General features: G+C 51.9%; 1 protein-coding gene across 1 annotated transcript in view; it reads left to right on the forward strand.

The window, feature by feature from the left end:
* The window catches only part of mast2 (microtubule associated serine/threonine kinase 2), a gene marked incomplete at both ends in the record, with an annotated part of 222,871 nt that overhangs the window by 186,760 nt on the left and 21,111 nt on the right, over positions 1-15,000 (forward strand). The window contains 5 exon segments of the mRNA XM_084459068.1: positions 810-885; positions 1,915-2,166; positions 7,656-7,757; positions 12,738-12,870; positions 14,419-14,486. Of these exon segments, the coding sequence (XP_084315194.1) occupies positions 810-885; positions 1,915-2,166; positions 7,656-7,757; positions 12,738-12,870; positions 14,419-14,486 (631 nt within the window).

The raw sequence follows: 15,000 nt of genomic DNA on the forward strand, positions 1-15,000 counted from the left end.
GGGGTTTTTACATCGGTGATAACACACACACACACACACACACACACACACACACACACACACACACACACACTCTCCATCGAGGGAGTGACAGAAGGGTCAGGGCTATCTCTGTTGTCTCCATTTGTTCCTGGATGGAGGGATGGAGAGAGGAGGGCAGGATGGAGGGATGGAGAGAGGAGGGCAGGATGGAGGGATGGACTGACCTTTACCTCCACATCCTGGTGGATGAGCTCCTGACAGGGTCCCTCTCTCCGCCTTTCATGTGCTCTGTCTGACAGCCACCACCGCTTTAAGGGACTGTGTGTGTGTGTGTGTGTGTGTGTGTGTGTGTGTGTGTGTGTGTGTGTGTGTGTGTGTGTGTGTGTGTGTGCGTGTGTGTGTGTGTGTGCGTCTGTGTGTTTGTGTGTCTTCCATGTGTGTGTGTGTGTGTGTGTGTGCGTGTGTGTGCGTGCGTGTTTGTGTCTTCCGTGTGTGTGTGTGTGTGTGCGTGCGTGTGTGTGTTTGTGTGTGTGTGTTTGTGTGTCTTCCATGTGTTTCATGTGACCACATGGTCGACCATGTGTGTCTGTGTGTCAGTGAAGAGACAACTGTCATCCTCCTCAAGGAGGTCGTGACCTCTCAGGGTGACCTCTCTCTCCTGCGGTCCTGTCTCCATGACGACCTGTCATATACCGCAGACGGATTCCCTGGTGTAAACTGGGACTCTCTTAGTCCATCTTCTCTCCACTCACGCCTGTGTGTGTGTGTGTGTGTGTGTGTGTGTGTGTGTGTGTTGTGTGTTGTGTGTTGTGTGTGTGTGTTTTCAGCCCTGGACGCTCCCCAATCTCTTTTGACCATGAGATCATCATGATGAACCATGTCTACAAGGAGAGATTCCCCAAGGTACGTCTCACCCTGCCTGTCCTCTGGCTTCACCAACCCTTCACACACACACACACACACACACACACACACACACACACACACACACACACACACACACTCTCACCAAACCCTTCACACACACACACACACACACACACACTCTCACCAACCCTTCACACACACACTCTCACCAACCCTTCACACACACACACACACACTCTCACCAACCCTTCACACACACTCTCACCAACCCTTCACACACACACACACACTCTCACCAAACCCTTCACACACACACACACACACACACACTCTCACCAACCCTTCACACACACACTCTCACCAACCCTTCACACACACACACACACACTCTCACCAACCCTTCACACACACTCTCACCAACCCTTCACACACACACACACACTCTCACCAACCCTTCACACACACACACTCTCACCAACCATTCACACACACACACACACACTCTCACCAGCCCTTCACACACACACACACACTCTCACCAAACCCTTCACACACACACTCTCACCAAACCCTTCACACACACACACTCTCACCAAACCCTTCACACACACACACTCTCACCAGACACTTCACACACACACACACACACTCTCACCAAACCCTTCACACACACACACTCTCACCAAACCCTTCACACACACACTCTCACCAAACCCTTCACACACACACTCTCACCAAACCCTTCACACACACACACTCTCACCAGACACATAGACACTCAGCAGCCATACCAAGTTACATTCACCAGCCCTGCCCTGCTCTGTGACTGTTGATCAAGTCTCTCAGTGACTGGGTCATGGCGTTAGGTCATCCCGAGGTTCGTGTGTGTGACTGTGTGCAACACACCTGGGTCTAAATCACTTCACATCTGGGCTCGGGCACAATACAACCAATGGGCTGTTCCCAAAAAATGCAAGCCCCACCCACCCGGCACTCTAGGCTGACTCAAGCAAGCGCGTGTGTGAGCGCTGAGTGACTAACCCCGCCTCTCCACCCCCTCGCCAGGCCACGGCTCAGATGGAGGAGCGCCTTGCGGACTTCCTGTCGTCCTCCGCCCCAGACAAGCTGGTGCCCCTGGGGGACGGGGCGATGCCCCTGGCGGACGGGGCGATGCCCCTGGCAGACGGGGTCCTCAGCTTCATACACCACCAGGTGATCGAGCTGTCCAGGGACTGCCTGGACAAATCCCGCGAGGGCCTCATCACCTCACGCTACTTCTACGAGCTGCAGGAGAACCTGGAGAAGCTTCTGCAGGATGTGAGTAGCCTTGGTCTGGACTCTTCTTCTGGGGGGGGGGGGGGGGGGTCGGAGTGTCTGCAGGATGTGAGTAGCCTGGGTCTGGACTCTTCTTCTGGGGGGGGGGGGGTCGCAGTGTCTGCAGGATGTGAGTAGCCTTGGTCTGGACTCTTCTTCTGGTGGGGGGGGGGGGGGGGGGTCGGAGTGTCTGCAGGATGTGAGTAGCCTTGGTCTGGACTCTTCTTCTGGGTGGGGGGGGCGGAGTGTCTGCAGGATGTGAGTAGCCTTGGTCTGGACTCTTCTTCTGGTGGGGGGGGGGGGGGAGTGTCTGCAGGATGTGAGTAGCCTTGGTCTGGACTCTTCTTCTGGTGGGGGGGGGGGGGGGGAGTGTCTGCAGGATGTGAGTAGCCTTGGTCTGGACTCTTCTCCTGGGGGGGGGGGGAGGGGTCGGAGTGTCTGCTCCACATTTCTATTTGATTTTATTTAACGTCTATCGATGCACAGTCTCTTTCGAGAGGGAGCTCTGCTTTCTCTTTACTACAAAGTTATTTGGAGACTTTTTCAAGGTAAGGAAACGGACGCTGATCCGAAGCGTTTGTTCGTTCGGGGCGCTAGAGAGAGATGCTATGTTGCTAGAGAGACGCTATGTTGCTAGAGAGAGTCATGTTGCTAGAGAGACGTTATGTTGCTAGAGAGACGTTATGTTGCTAGAGAGAGCCATGTTGGTCACACATGGTTTCAGCGTGGTCCTCCAGCAGAGTGACCCATCATCATTAAACCTGTCGGTTCGTCAGCAGGCTCTGATGTCATCGGATGAGGAGGCGAGTTTGAGCCCGTTTAGTCAATTAGAAAGTCACAAACCACCACGTCTCTACCTCCATCTCTCCTTCTCCATCCCTCCCTCTCCATCCCTCCCTCTCCATCCCTCCCTCTCCATCCCTCCCTCTCCATCTCTCCCTCTCCATCCCTCCATCCCTCCCTCTCCATCTCTCCCTCTCCATCCCTCCCTCTCCATCCCTCCCTCTCCATCTCTCCCTCTCCATCCCTCCCTCTCCATCCCTCCATCCCCTCTCCATCCCTCCCTCTCCATCTCTCCCTCTCCATCCCTCCCTCTCCATCTCTCCCTCTCCATCCCTCCCTCTCCATCCCTCCCTCTCCATCCCTCCCTCTCCATCCCTCCCTCTCCATCCCTCCCTCTCCATCTCTCCCTCTCCATCCCTCCCTCTCCATCCCTCCCTCTCCATCTCTCCCTCTCCATCCCTCCCTCTCCATCCCTCCCTCTCCATCTCTCCCTCTCCATCCCTCCCTCTCCATCCCTCCTTCTCCATCCCTCCCTCTTCATCCCTCCTTCTCCATCCCTCCCTCTCCATCCCTCCCTCTCCATCCCTCCCTCTCCATCTCTCCCTCTCCATCCCTCCCTCTCATCCCTCCCTCTCCATCCCTCCCTCTCCATCCCTCCCTCTCCATCCCTCCCTCTCCATCTCTCCCTCTCCATCTCTCCCTCTCCATCTCTCCCTCTCCATCCCTCCCTCTCCATCTCTCCCTCTCCATCCCTCCCTCTCCATCCCTCCATCCCTCCCTCTCCATCCCTCCCTCTCCATCCCTCCCTCTCCATCCCTCCATCCCTCCCTCTCCATCCCTCCATCCCTCCCTCTCCATCCCTCCCTCTCCATCCCTCCCTCTCCATCCCTCCATTCCTCCCTCTCCATCCCTCCATCCCTCCCTCTCCATCTCTCCCTCTCCATCCCTCCCTCTCCATCTCTCCCTCTCCATCCCTCCCTCTTCATCCCTCCCTCTCCATCCTTCCCTCTCCATCCTTCCCTCTCCATCCCTCCCTCTCCATCCCTCCCTCTTCATCCCTCCCTCTCCATCCCTCCATCCCTCCCTCTCCATCCCTCCCTCTCCATCCCTCCCTCTCCATCCCTCCATCCCTCCCTCTCCATCCCTCCATCCCTCCCTCTCCATCCCTCCATCCCTCCCTCTCCATCCCTCCCTCTCCATCCCTCCATCCCTCCATCCCTCCATCCCTCCCTCTCCATCCCTCCATCCCTCCCTCTCCATCCCTCCCTCTCCATCCCTCCCTCTCCATCTCTCCCTCTTCATCTCTCCCTCTTCATCCCTCCCTCTCCATCCCTCCCTCTCCATCCCTCCCCCTCCATCCCTCCATCCCTCCATCCCCTCCATCCCTCCATCCCCTCCATCCCCTCGTCCACATGGGACGCATTCCCTCACGCCTGTCACTGAGATGTTAGTCACAAGATGGACAGATGATGTCTGCGTCAACATATCGGGACAGTCGATGGTGCGTGACGGGTTGCTCGCGCGAGCGCATGTCTGTGTGTGTGTGTGTGTGTGTGTGTGTGTGTGTGTGTGTGTGTATGTGTGTGTGAGAGTGTGTATGAGAGAGATGTCTGGTGACGTCTCAATTAGCTCAGTTACAGTGCTGGGGGGCTCATGGCTGTGTGACATTATAGCTCCCAGTGGCCTCGTCCCGACCCCCCATACTGCAGGTGTTGGGGGGGAGGTTGGGGTCTCTCCTCCCCGATTTTAATTTCACGCCCCAGCAGTCAGTGGGGGTGACGGATGAGGCTCCCAGACACAGGGGAGCAGGCGGGGCGTCGGGAGAGAGGGAGGGATGAAGCCATAGAAGGGGATTTCAAGGGGTGGGGGGGGGGGGAATACCCGCCGTTTTTGATTGGCTGGTTAAACATTCCCACGTGCTGGGAATAGAACGGCTGTTAGAATGCACTCTGCCTTTCTTCAGAGGTCTAGTGAGGAGATAACCCCGGCGAGACACACACACACGCACACACACACACACACACCTGGAGAGCGCTTCGGCAGGACAGGCGAGCCGCGGTGCGGGCGGGAGGATGACATCACCTCCGGGACTCTAATTGGCCGGCGGGGTTTTTAGACGCGGAGCGCGGCAGGTGGCGGTGGATAAAGGCGGGCCGACGAGGCGGCGAGCGTGCGGAGGCGACCCCGGCAGGGCGCTCGTTTCTCCCAGGCCCCCCGGCGCCGTGGCGTGGAGCATGGCGTGCGTGTCCTGGCAGAGGCGCCTGGAGGAAGAGGAGGGGCAGCAGCGCGCGGCGGACAGGAGCGAGTGGAGCGCGCTGGCGCAGCTGTGCGGACGGGACCCGGCTCTCGCGGTTGAGTTTCTGTTTTGGCCGTCCGCTCACGGAGGGGGGGGGGGGGGGGGGTCTCCTCGGACGGACAGGCTGGGGGCGGCCGCCTCGGGTCCTCAGGTAGTTGGCGTGGCGTTAATGTGATGCGTTGTTCTGGCTTCTAAGCGCCCACGGACACGGAGGTAGGATCAGAAGTGCATGATGTGTGTGAGGTGTTTTCTCCAGGAACTCATCCGTGTGTTGAGTCGTGGCCAGAGGGGCTCTTCTCCTCTCGCCTCCATTGTCTTGTCCTTCGCCCTCCGGTCCTCTCTCCATCCACGTCCAGACCCCATTACCGGCCACCTCCTCACCCTGGGCCTCTGACCTGTCATCATGGTTGCCCCCGCCTTCAGCCCCTGGGGGGTGGGGGGGTCCGGACTGCCGAGCATCGGTCAGACGGTGTCAGAGGTGGGCCCGTGACCAGCCATTACTCACTGGCTACGCTGCGTGTTTGAGCGGATACACGCACGTGTGCCTTCGCATTCTTACATTGTGGATGCACACGCGCGCACGCTCAACACTTTACACACACACACACACACACAGAGGCGTTAATTAGCTGCTATGAGCGCCAAGGACTGTCCCTCTGCTGTCCATTACTTACCGACCACTGGTCTATACGGTGAGGAGAACCCCCCTCTCCACACACACACACACACACACTCACACACACACCAACTCTGTTATGGAGCTGTCATTATCGTTATAAATTATTCAGGGGCTGATTGGAGCCCCCCAGGGCCTTCCTGCTCGCCTGCCTGGTTGTCACTAGCAAGATGTTTCTATTAGGCGGTGGCAGACACATGGCCCTAGCGTTGTTTATGAACTAGTCCTGCCTCTTTGTTAGGCTGCCCCCCTCGCGATTGATGGCTGTTTTACACCAGGCGTGTTTGTTTACGACCCCCCCTTCGTCTTGTGGCGTTCGCGCAGTGTCCAGGAATCCGCGGTGGTCCCCGTCTTTCCTCAGCCAGATAAATTCCACACGTAAACTATTCTGTCCAAACTGACAACGCGCTCCGCTGTATATTTTCCAGGTGACGAGCAGCAGCCCTGGGTTTGTTCACGTGTACCCAGGTCTGTGTTGAGTTCTGGTCTGGGTTTGTTCAGGCACACCCGGATCTGTGTTGAGTTCTGGTCTGGGTGTGTTCAGGCGTACCCGGGTCTGTGTTGAGTTCTGGTCTTGGTTTGTTCAGGTGTACCCGGGTCTGTGTTGAGTTCTGGTCTTGGTTTGTTCAGGTGTACCCGGGTCTGTGTTGAGTTCTGGTCTGGGTTTGTTCAGGTGTACCTGGGTCTGTGTTGAGTTCTGGTCTGGGTGTGTTCAGGTGTACCCGGGTCTGTGTTGAGTTCTGGTCTGGGTTTGTTCAGGTTTACCCGGGTCTGTGTTGAGTTCTGGTCTGGGTTTGTTCAGGCGCACCCGGGTCTGTGTTGAGTTCTGGTCTGGGTTTGTTTAGGTGCACCTGGGTCTGTGTTGAGTTCTGGTCTGGGTTTGTTCAGGCGCACCCCGGTCTGTGTTGGGTTCTGGTCTGGGTTTGTTCACGTGTACCCGGGTCTGTGTTGAGTTCTGGTCTGGGTTTGTTCAGGTGTACCTGGGTCTGTGTTGAGTTCTGGTCTGGGTTTGTTCAGGCGCACCTGGGTCTGTGTTGAGTTCTGGTCTGGGTTTGTTCAGGCGCACCCGGGTCTGTGTTGAGTTCTGGTCTGGGTTTGTTCAGGTGTACCCGGGTCTGTGTTGAGTTCTGGTCTGGGTTTGTTCAGGCGCACCTGGGTCTGTGTTGAGTTCTGGTCTGGGTTTGTTCAGGCGCACCCGGGTCTGGTTGAGTTCTGGTCTGGGTTTGTTCAGGCGCACCTGGGTCTGTGTTGAGTTCTGGTCTGGGTGTGTTCAGGTGTACCCGGGTCTGTGTTGAGTTCTGGTCTGGGTTTGTTCAGGTTTACCCGGGTCTGTGTTGAGTTCTGGTCTGGGTTTGTTCAGGTGTACCCCGGTCTGTGTTGAGTTCTGGTCTGGGTTTGTTCAGGTGCACCCGGGTCTGTGTTGAGTTCTGGTCTGGGTTTGTTCAGGTGCACCCGGGTCTGTGTTGAGTTCTGGTCTGGGTTTGTTCAGGTGTACCTGGGTCTGTGTTGAGTTCTGGTCTGGGTTTCTTCAGGTTTACCTGGGTCTGTGTTGAGTTCTGCTCTGGGTTTTGTGAAAAGTGTTTTCTTTGATTTTCAAAGATGTGAAATTGATCAGCCAGTATGTTTCAGTTACTGATCAATTAGTGTTGTTCTCTCCTATCTCTCAGTGACACCTGTGCTTCATAACTCTGAACTGTTCCTCTCATTCCTGTTGTTGTTGTTGTTGTTGTTGTTCAGGCTCACGAGCGGTCGGAGAGCGTTGAGGTGACCTTCGTCACCCAGCTGGTCAAGAAGCTCATGATCATCATCGCCAGGCCCGCGCGCCTGCTGGAATGTCTGGTAAGAACAAACAGCCTCTGGAGAGGGAATGAAAGTGTGTGTGTGCGTGTGCGTGTGCGTGTTTGTGTGTGTGTGTGTGTGTGTGTGTGCGTGTGTGTGTGTGTGTGTCAGGTAGAAGCACCTCAGAGCAGCACTGTAGAGGTGTATGTGTGCTCTGTAGGGGCCACCATCCATCCAGTCCCTCTCTCCACCGGCCTCCAGCACGCTGCTGCCCCCTGCCCAGCCAGGGAGAGGCGACCTGGGTAGACATGGTGCTTCATCACCCCCTTCCACCTCCATAGCTAATCAGTCGGAAGCGTCCCTCCACCTCAGCCTCCTGTGGAACAAGGGATGGGAAGAGTAGGATAGAGAGCCTGCCTGCCCTGGTGCTCACATGTGTAGTGTTGACTAATGACATGCAGCCGATGCTGTGACAACAGGCAGGATGGGTTTTTACAAATGGGTGTGCGCACAGCTTGGAGAGGGGTAGAGGGTTGTGGGCGAGAGAGAGAGGGAGACGAGGCTGAAGGAGAGAGAGAGAGAGAGGGAAAAGGCGGAAGGAGAGATAGAGCTGCAGTAAGGAGGCTGTATGTCTTTGTCAGAGGACAGAGAAACAAAAGAAACGTTCACCTTCACTGAGAACAGCAGCCCAGTAGCATTCTCTCTGGCTCAGCGTGGGTTGTTTTTAGCAGGGGACCATGCATTCATCTAGCTAGCATCCCATTGTTGTTTTTTTAAGGTAATTATCTTTTTATTCATTTTCAAATGGAAAGGTTACATTCTAATACACTGCACATGTACACCAGACCATGGGGTTTGTCTGGACATTGGAGCCAATAGCATCCACATGTTCACCGCAGCAGTGATTTCTCTCCATACTGAATTTTTCCTGCTTCCTTTGATGTCACTTTTGAGGCCACCAAACAGCACCAGTTGGTTAGACGGCACTTGAGAGGTTAAAACCACTATTTCAGCCTCAGAGAAGTTTCTCTTTTTGGTCGTATTCCGCTTGTCCGTGTCGTGAACTCTAGGGGCGAGGCCTCTGAACCCAGAATATATAGGGACGTAATATTCTAATTAACGATAGATTCCAGACGCCACATTTATCAACGCCTGATCATTCGTACGATGGGAATTGGTGGCGTTGATAGATCACACCTGGACGCAGTCGTACCATCACTTGTGATGGAATGTGCGATAGAATGTGCGCCAGTTTGATAAATGAGGGCCATTATGTCTAATTAGTACAGGGTGGGATGTTCAGGGACATTGCCATGGTCTTGCCAATATTCATCCTATAACCAGAGACCTTATTGTATAAAGATATTTCTTCCAGTACTGCCCTAATAGACAGTTCAGGATCGGTTATGTAAAGAAGTACATCATCGGCATAAAGGGAAACTTATGTTCTTCATTTTTTATTGATATGCCGGCGATATCCTTATTGGTTCTTATGGCCCCAGCCAAAGGCTCAATCACAAAAGAGAATAATAGGGGTGACAGGGGGCATCATTGACGGCAGCCCCTGCCAACTGAAAATCTATCTGACACACTCACAAAGCCTGTTTGATCAGGTCCAATAACGTGAGGGAGTAATGTTTCAAGCCTACATGCAAGGACCTTGGCCACTATCTCGAAATCAACGTTAAGCAAGCTTATTGGTCGATATGAAGAAGACTCTAGAGGATCTTTATCCTTTTTCAAAAGCAAACTAATGGAGGCTACCTTCCATGTTTCAGAGAACGAATCATGATTGATCAAATCGCTCAATGCAGGCATGAATATTGGGCTTAGTTCCGGCCGGAGAGCGGCCTAGTCTAGGGGCTCTCCCAGCGGGCATTGATTGGATATTTTCCCAAACCTCTTCAGGAGTGAATGACTCATTCAGAGCCAACCTGTCAGATTCTGAGATGGAGGGGAGCACTATTTTGTCTAAGTAGGAAGTAATACTATCAGGGTGAGTCTAGTGTGGGGAGTAGAGGGACTTGTAGAAATCACAGACAGCATTATTAATATGTGACCGCCGCTGGTGATTTGGTCCTCAACTAGGCATTTTCATTTTTCAGTTTTTTACAGATTATGAAAGTGCAGATTGTAAGCTTTCAAATGAGGTCTCATACATTGAAATCTGAACATATTTGAAGAAGATATGCTTATTTGAATGCTAGTACTGCCAAATCAACTTAGCTGAGAAATCGCCCTCCAAAGTTCTCCAACAATTTCACACCTCTGACTGCCAGGTAATGGGCGTGAACAATAGCCTGGTAACTGCACCCCCAGCCACTCCCCCACTGGACGATCTGTCATTATCTGTCAGAGTGGCTGTCAACTTGGGGTATTACCTGAGAGTGGGGTGCTCTCTCACTGATTACACTCTTTGAGTCAGTATTAATCTTGTGTTGTGAATGCAGTTAAGAACAATATAAGATGAAGTTCAAATTTAACGTTCTTTATTGTCAAATACATGATATACATTACAAGCATAAGTAGTAAAGTGTACAAAAAAAGGCAACAGTCTAAGTGTTAAAGTGTACAGTCAGTTGTATAGACAAGGTGCATAGTGTTCATTGTGATCAAGTGCACAACAAAGTAATAAGGTGCATAGTGTTCAATGTGATCAAGTGCACAACAAAGTAATAACAAGGTGCATAGTGTTCATTGTGATCAAGTGCACAGCAAAGTAATAACAAGGTGCATAGTGTTCATTGTGATCAAGTGTACAACAAAGTAATAACAGTCCCCAGCTCAATACTCAAGGTAATAACAGTACTCGGCTCAGTATTCAATATTCGAACAATGCAGTCTGTGCAAGTGTGCGCAAGTCTGTGCAAGAGAACACGCAATGCTTCAGTATACAAACAGGAAAAGGCTGTGGCCTTTCTCCTGCAGTGCTGTCCATCCTGATGATCTGCAGTGAATCTACAAGCGGACAGTCTTGTTCTGAGCTGCTGTGGAGTTTGGCGGGGGACATGTGATGTCTCGTCCCTCATCAGAACAGAACTCTCTGATCTTGTTAAAGAGATATGTCTGTCTGGCCATGTCCAGTCCGGGTGGGGCTTGCACAGGAAGACCTTCTCTGGGGGGCAGGACATCAGGCTTGCGCAGCAGCTGAAAGTCAACTGCTGGTGCATCACGGTGTTCTCTGGCCACAACCATGCCAGGTCTCTCAGCATCAAAACTGCAATAGAATAGAAGGAAGAAAGTACATTAAACTATTGCCCACAGTACTGGCACTCCATATACATAAAATAGTACCAGAAAGTGTTGATTAAATAGACTAGCTAATGCATGATAATTACCTGAAGTGCTGGTAACTCGAAATCTGTGGGAGTGCCCGGAAGTAGGGTTTCAGATGCTCTTGCCAGTTGTAGCATTTGCATGTCCAAGCGCATGGGGGTCTGCACTTGTCCACCATTCTCCTGGTAGTCTTGGGCTATGGCCTGGAGCTTGTTCTTGCTCATGCTGTAACCAAAACAAAAAACAAGGTGTCAGACTAACATACCTCTCATGCTCTCTCATTCTGTTTCTCTCTGTAATAGCTACCTAGCTAGCTAGCTAGATATTAGCTGCCTCGCTGGCTAGTTTAGGAACACAGGGCTAGCTCAGCTAACTAGCATGTTAGCTAACGTTAGCTAGCTAGATATTAGCTGCCTCGCTGGGTAGTTTAGGAACACAGGGCTAGCTCAGCTAACTAGCATGTTAGCTAACGTTAGCTAGCTAGATATTAGCTGCCTCGCTGGGTAGTTTAGGAACAAAGGGCTAGCTCAGCTAACTAGCATGTTAGCTAACGTTAGCTAGCTAGCCTTTGTTAGTTAGTGCTAGATTTGTTATGCTAGCTAGACTCAGTCACTTGTTTAGAAATGAGCTACTGCTAAACGACTAACGTTAATGTAAACAGCACAGATAGTATAAAGATAGCTTACTCGAAGCATTGTCCTCTTCTTCACTACCACATTCCGAGTTTGTACCATCGTCAACATCCATGTAGTCCTTTAGGTACGAATCCATAAGTTCTCCATTGTCGAATCGTCGAGCGGCGTTGAGCAGATCTTTGTTCAGAGCTTTCGCAAAAGCAGTAGCATCCATGGTTAAACGTGGAACTGAAATGTAAACAAACACGGCGTGCAGTTCTTATGGGCAGGGTGGGGGGCGGAGAACCCGGAAGCAATAGCCAATGAAAACAAATCATGCTAATCGATCTGCCCGCCCCCAAGCCCGGCTCGAAATCAGCTAAAAACGAGCTTAGTTTGCAGACTAATTAAACGTATTTTGTGAACCTAAAACTGTTGTCTGTTATAGTAAGTAGGTTCTTCACAACTTCAACTTTGGTAATACGCAAAAAAACAAAAAACGAAAAAAAACGTTTTTTTAGCTATTTTGCCCTCCTCCTTAGCGCATTTCGGGGTTTGCCGAGTTGCGGACCAAATCACCAGCCGCTGTCACATCTGGGTTTTAACTAGTGTTTCCATCTGCCAATTTAATTGCCAGATTTAGATTGAAATTGGTTTGATTGGGTATGTGCTTATGCACCTCTAAATGTCGTACCTTCTCCAATATGGTTAGTCAGTTTTTTGTAAAGAAGGGAATGAATGATGTTGCGCCTTGCTTTTTGCTCTTTTTTTGGGATCTTGTCGCCGAGAAAATCGGGAAATCTCTCTCAGTGCACTTCAAACATGACAAGGGAGCACTTGATGTTACTTTGAATAGTTTTAGAGGTATATTATTAAATTAGCAATGGTTTTAGAAGAGCTCACTTCCAGTTGCCATCTTTCTCCGGGTCATGTGACTCGCCCTCGCATCCCATTGTTTTTGGAACACCCTTGTGACAATATAGGCAACTGTATTTTTATCTGATTGGGCACACAACACACTTCCATACCCTCAAAGCATGATGGCTGTTGTACATTATATTATGTGCAATAATAACCTTAGTCTTTGGCCACACCTTTCAACTTATGGTTTTGTGTGGCCATACCTAACCCTTTACTTTTGTGTGTTTAGGAGTTTGACCCAGAGGAGTTCTACCACCTGCTGGAGGCAGCCGAGGGCCATGCCAAGGAGGGCCAGGGCATCAAGTCCGACATCCCGCGCTACATCATCAGCCAGCTGGGCCTCACCAGGGATCCCCTGGAGGGTACGCACTGTACATACGTGTTTATGGAGGTCTGTCTCGCTGTGTGTGTGTGTGTGTGTGTGGGTCTGTGTGTGCGTCTGTGTGTGTGTCTGTGTGTGTGTGTGTGTACATAGGCATAGATTTTCGGGGGTGAGGGGGGCGCAAGGGATACATCCCTCTGACTATTTAGAACGTGCATGTGTCCTCCCTGATAAAAGCATGCCAGGAGCACATGACTTTTAACGCTAGAGGCACCGAGGCCTCAGACGGGTTAGTCTCACAGGTCAGTCTGTGAGCGTTTCCCTCAACTAGAGACTGAGGACATTCTCCCAACTGCTCAAACTGAGTGGACACAATTAGACTGTGAATAAACAAGCTGCATTACAAACCAATCTAGAAGAGAGTTAAAAAAATAAACATTGCAGAACTAATCCAACGTTTATTCAGGTTCCAAAGCAGTGCTGCTCAAACAACTGTCTTGAATCCAATCTCAAGACACATTGGTAGTCAGAGATCTCTGATTGGCTGCTATCAGACTAACAGCTGTGGGTATTTTTTCTTCAGCAATTCAAAAAAAAAAAAAAAATCCCAACTCGCCTTACTATATAATTGTATTCCATTATATTTGGAATTGTCCCCCGGTGCCTGAATTTAGTGTCTATCTTTACACAAATAAAGACATTTCCAAGACCCCCCATTAATGTGTCCCCCACCCAATGTTCAAACCAAACCTATGCCAATGTGTGTGTGTGTGTGTCCGTGTGTGCGTGTCTCTAAGTGTGTGGGTGGGTGTCCATGTCTCTGTGCCTGTGTCTGCCTGATCTACTGTCTCCCCATGCGTGAGTCAGACTACCTAACCTGTCTCCCCATGCGTGTGACTGTACCTAACCTGTCTCCCCATGCGTGTGACTGTACCTAACCTGTCTCCCCATGCGTGTGACTGTACCTAACCTGTCTCCCCATGCGTGTGACTGTACCTAACCTGTCTCCCCATGCGTGTCAGACTGAACCTAACCTGTCTCCCCATGCGTGTGACTGTACCTAACCTGTCTCCCCATGCGTGAGTCAGACTGAACCTAACCTGTCTCCCCATGCGTGTGTCAGACTGAACCTAACCTGTCTCCCCATGCGTGAGTCAGACTGAACCTAACCTGTCTCCCCATGCGTGTGTCAGACTGAACCTAACCTGTCTCCCCATGCGTGTGACTGAACCTAACCTGTCTCCCCATGCGTGTGACTGAACCTAACCTGTCTCCCCATGCGTGTGACTGTACCTAACCTGTCTCCCCATGCGTGTGACTGAACCTAACCTGTCTCCCCATGCGTGAGTCAGACTGAACCTAACCTGTCTCCCCATGCGTGTGACTGTACCTAACCTGTCTCCCCATGCGTGAGTCAGACTGAACCTAACCTGTCTCCCCATGCGTGAGTCAGACTGAACCTAACCTGTCTCCCCATGCGTGAGTCAGACTGAACCTAACCTGTCTCCCCATGCGTGTGTCAGACTGTACCTAACCTGTCTCCCCATGCGTGAGTCAGACTGAACCTAACTGTCTCGTCCTCCTGTAGAAATGGCCCAGCTGAGCAGCTACGACAGCGGGAACCCAGACACGCCGGAGACTGACGACTCAGCAGACGTGAGGCCCTGACCCTATATCCACCCTGACCCTATATCCACCCTGACCCTATATCCACCCTGACCCTATATCCACCCTGACCCTATATCCACCCTGTCCCCTATATCCACCCTGACCCTATATCCACCCTGACACTATATCCACCTTGACCCCTATATCCACCCTGACCCCTATATCCACCCTGACCCCTATATCCACCCTGTCCCCTATATCCACCCTGACCCTATATCCACCCTGTCCCCTATATCCACCCTGACCCTATATCCACCCTGTCCCCTATATCCACCCTGTCCCTATATCCACCCTGACCCTATATCCACCCTGTCCCTATATCCACCCTGACCCCTATATCCACCCTGACCCTATATCCACCCTGTCCCCTATATCCACCCTGACCCCTATATCCACCCTGTCCCCTATATCCACCCTGACCCTATATCCACCCTGTCCCTATATCCACCCTGACCCTATATCCACCCTGACCCTATATCCACCCTGACCCCTATATCCACCC

Source organism: Borostomias antarcticus (assembly GCF_949987555.1).
Source record: "Borostomias antarcticus genome assembly, chromosome: 26".
NCBI lineage: Eukaryota > Metazoa > Chordata > Actinopteri > Stomiiformes > Stomiidae > Borostomias > Borostomias antarcticus.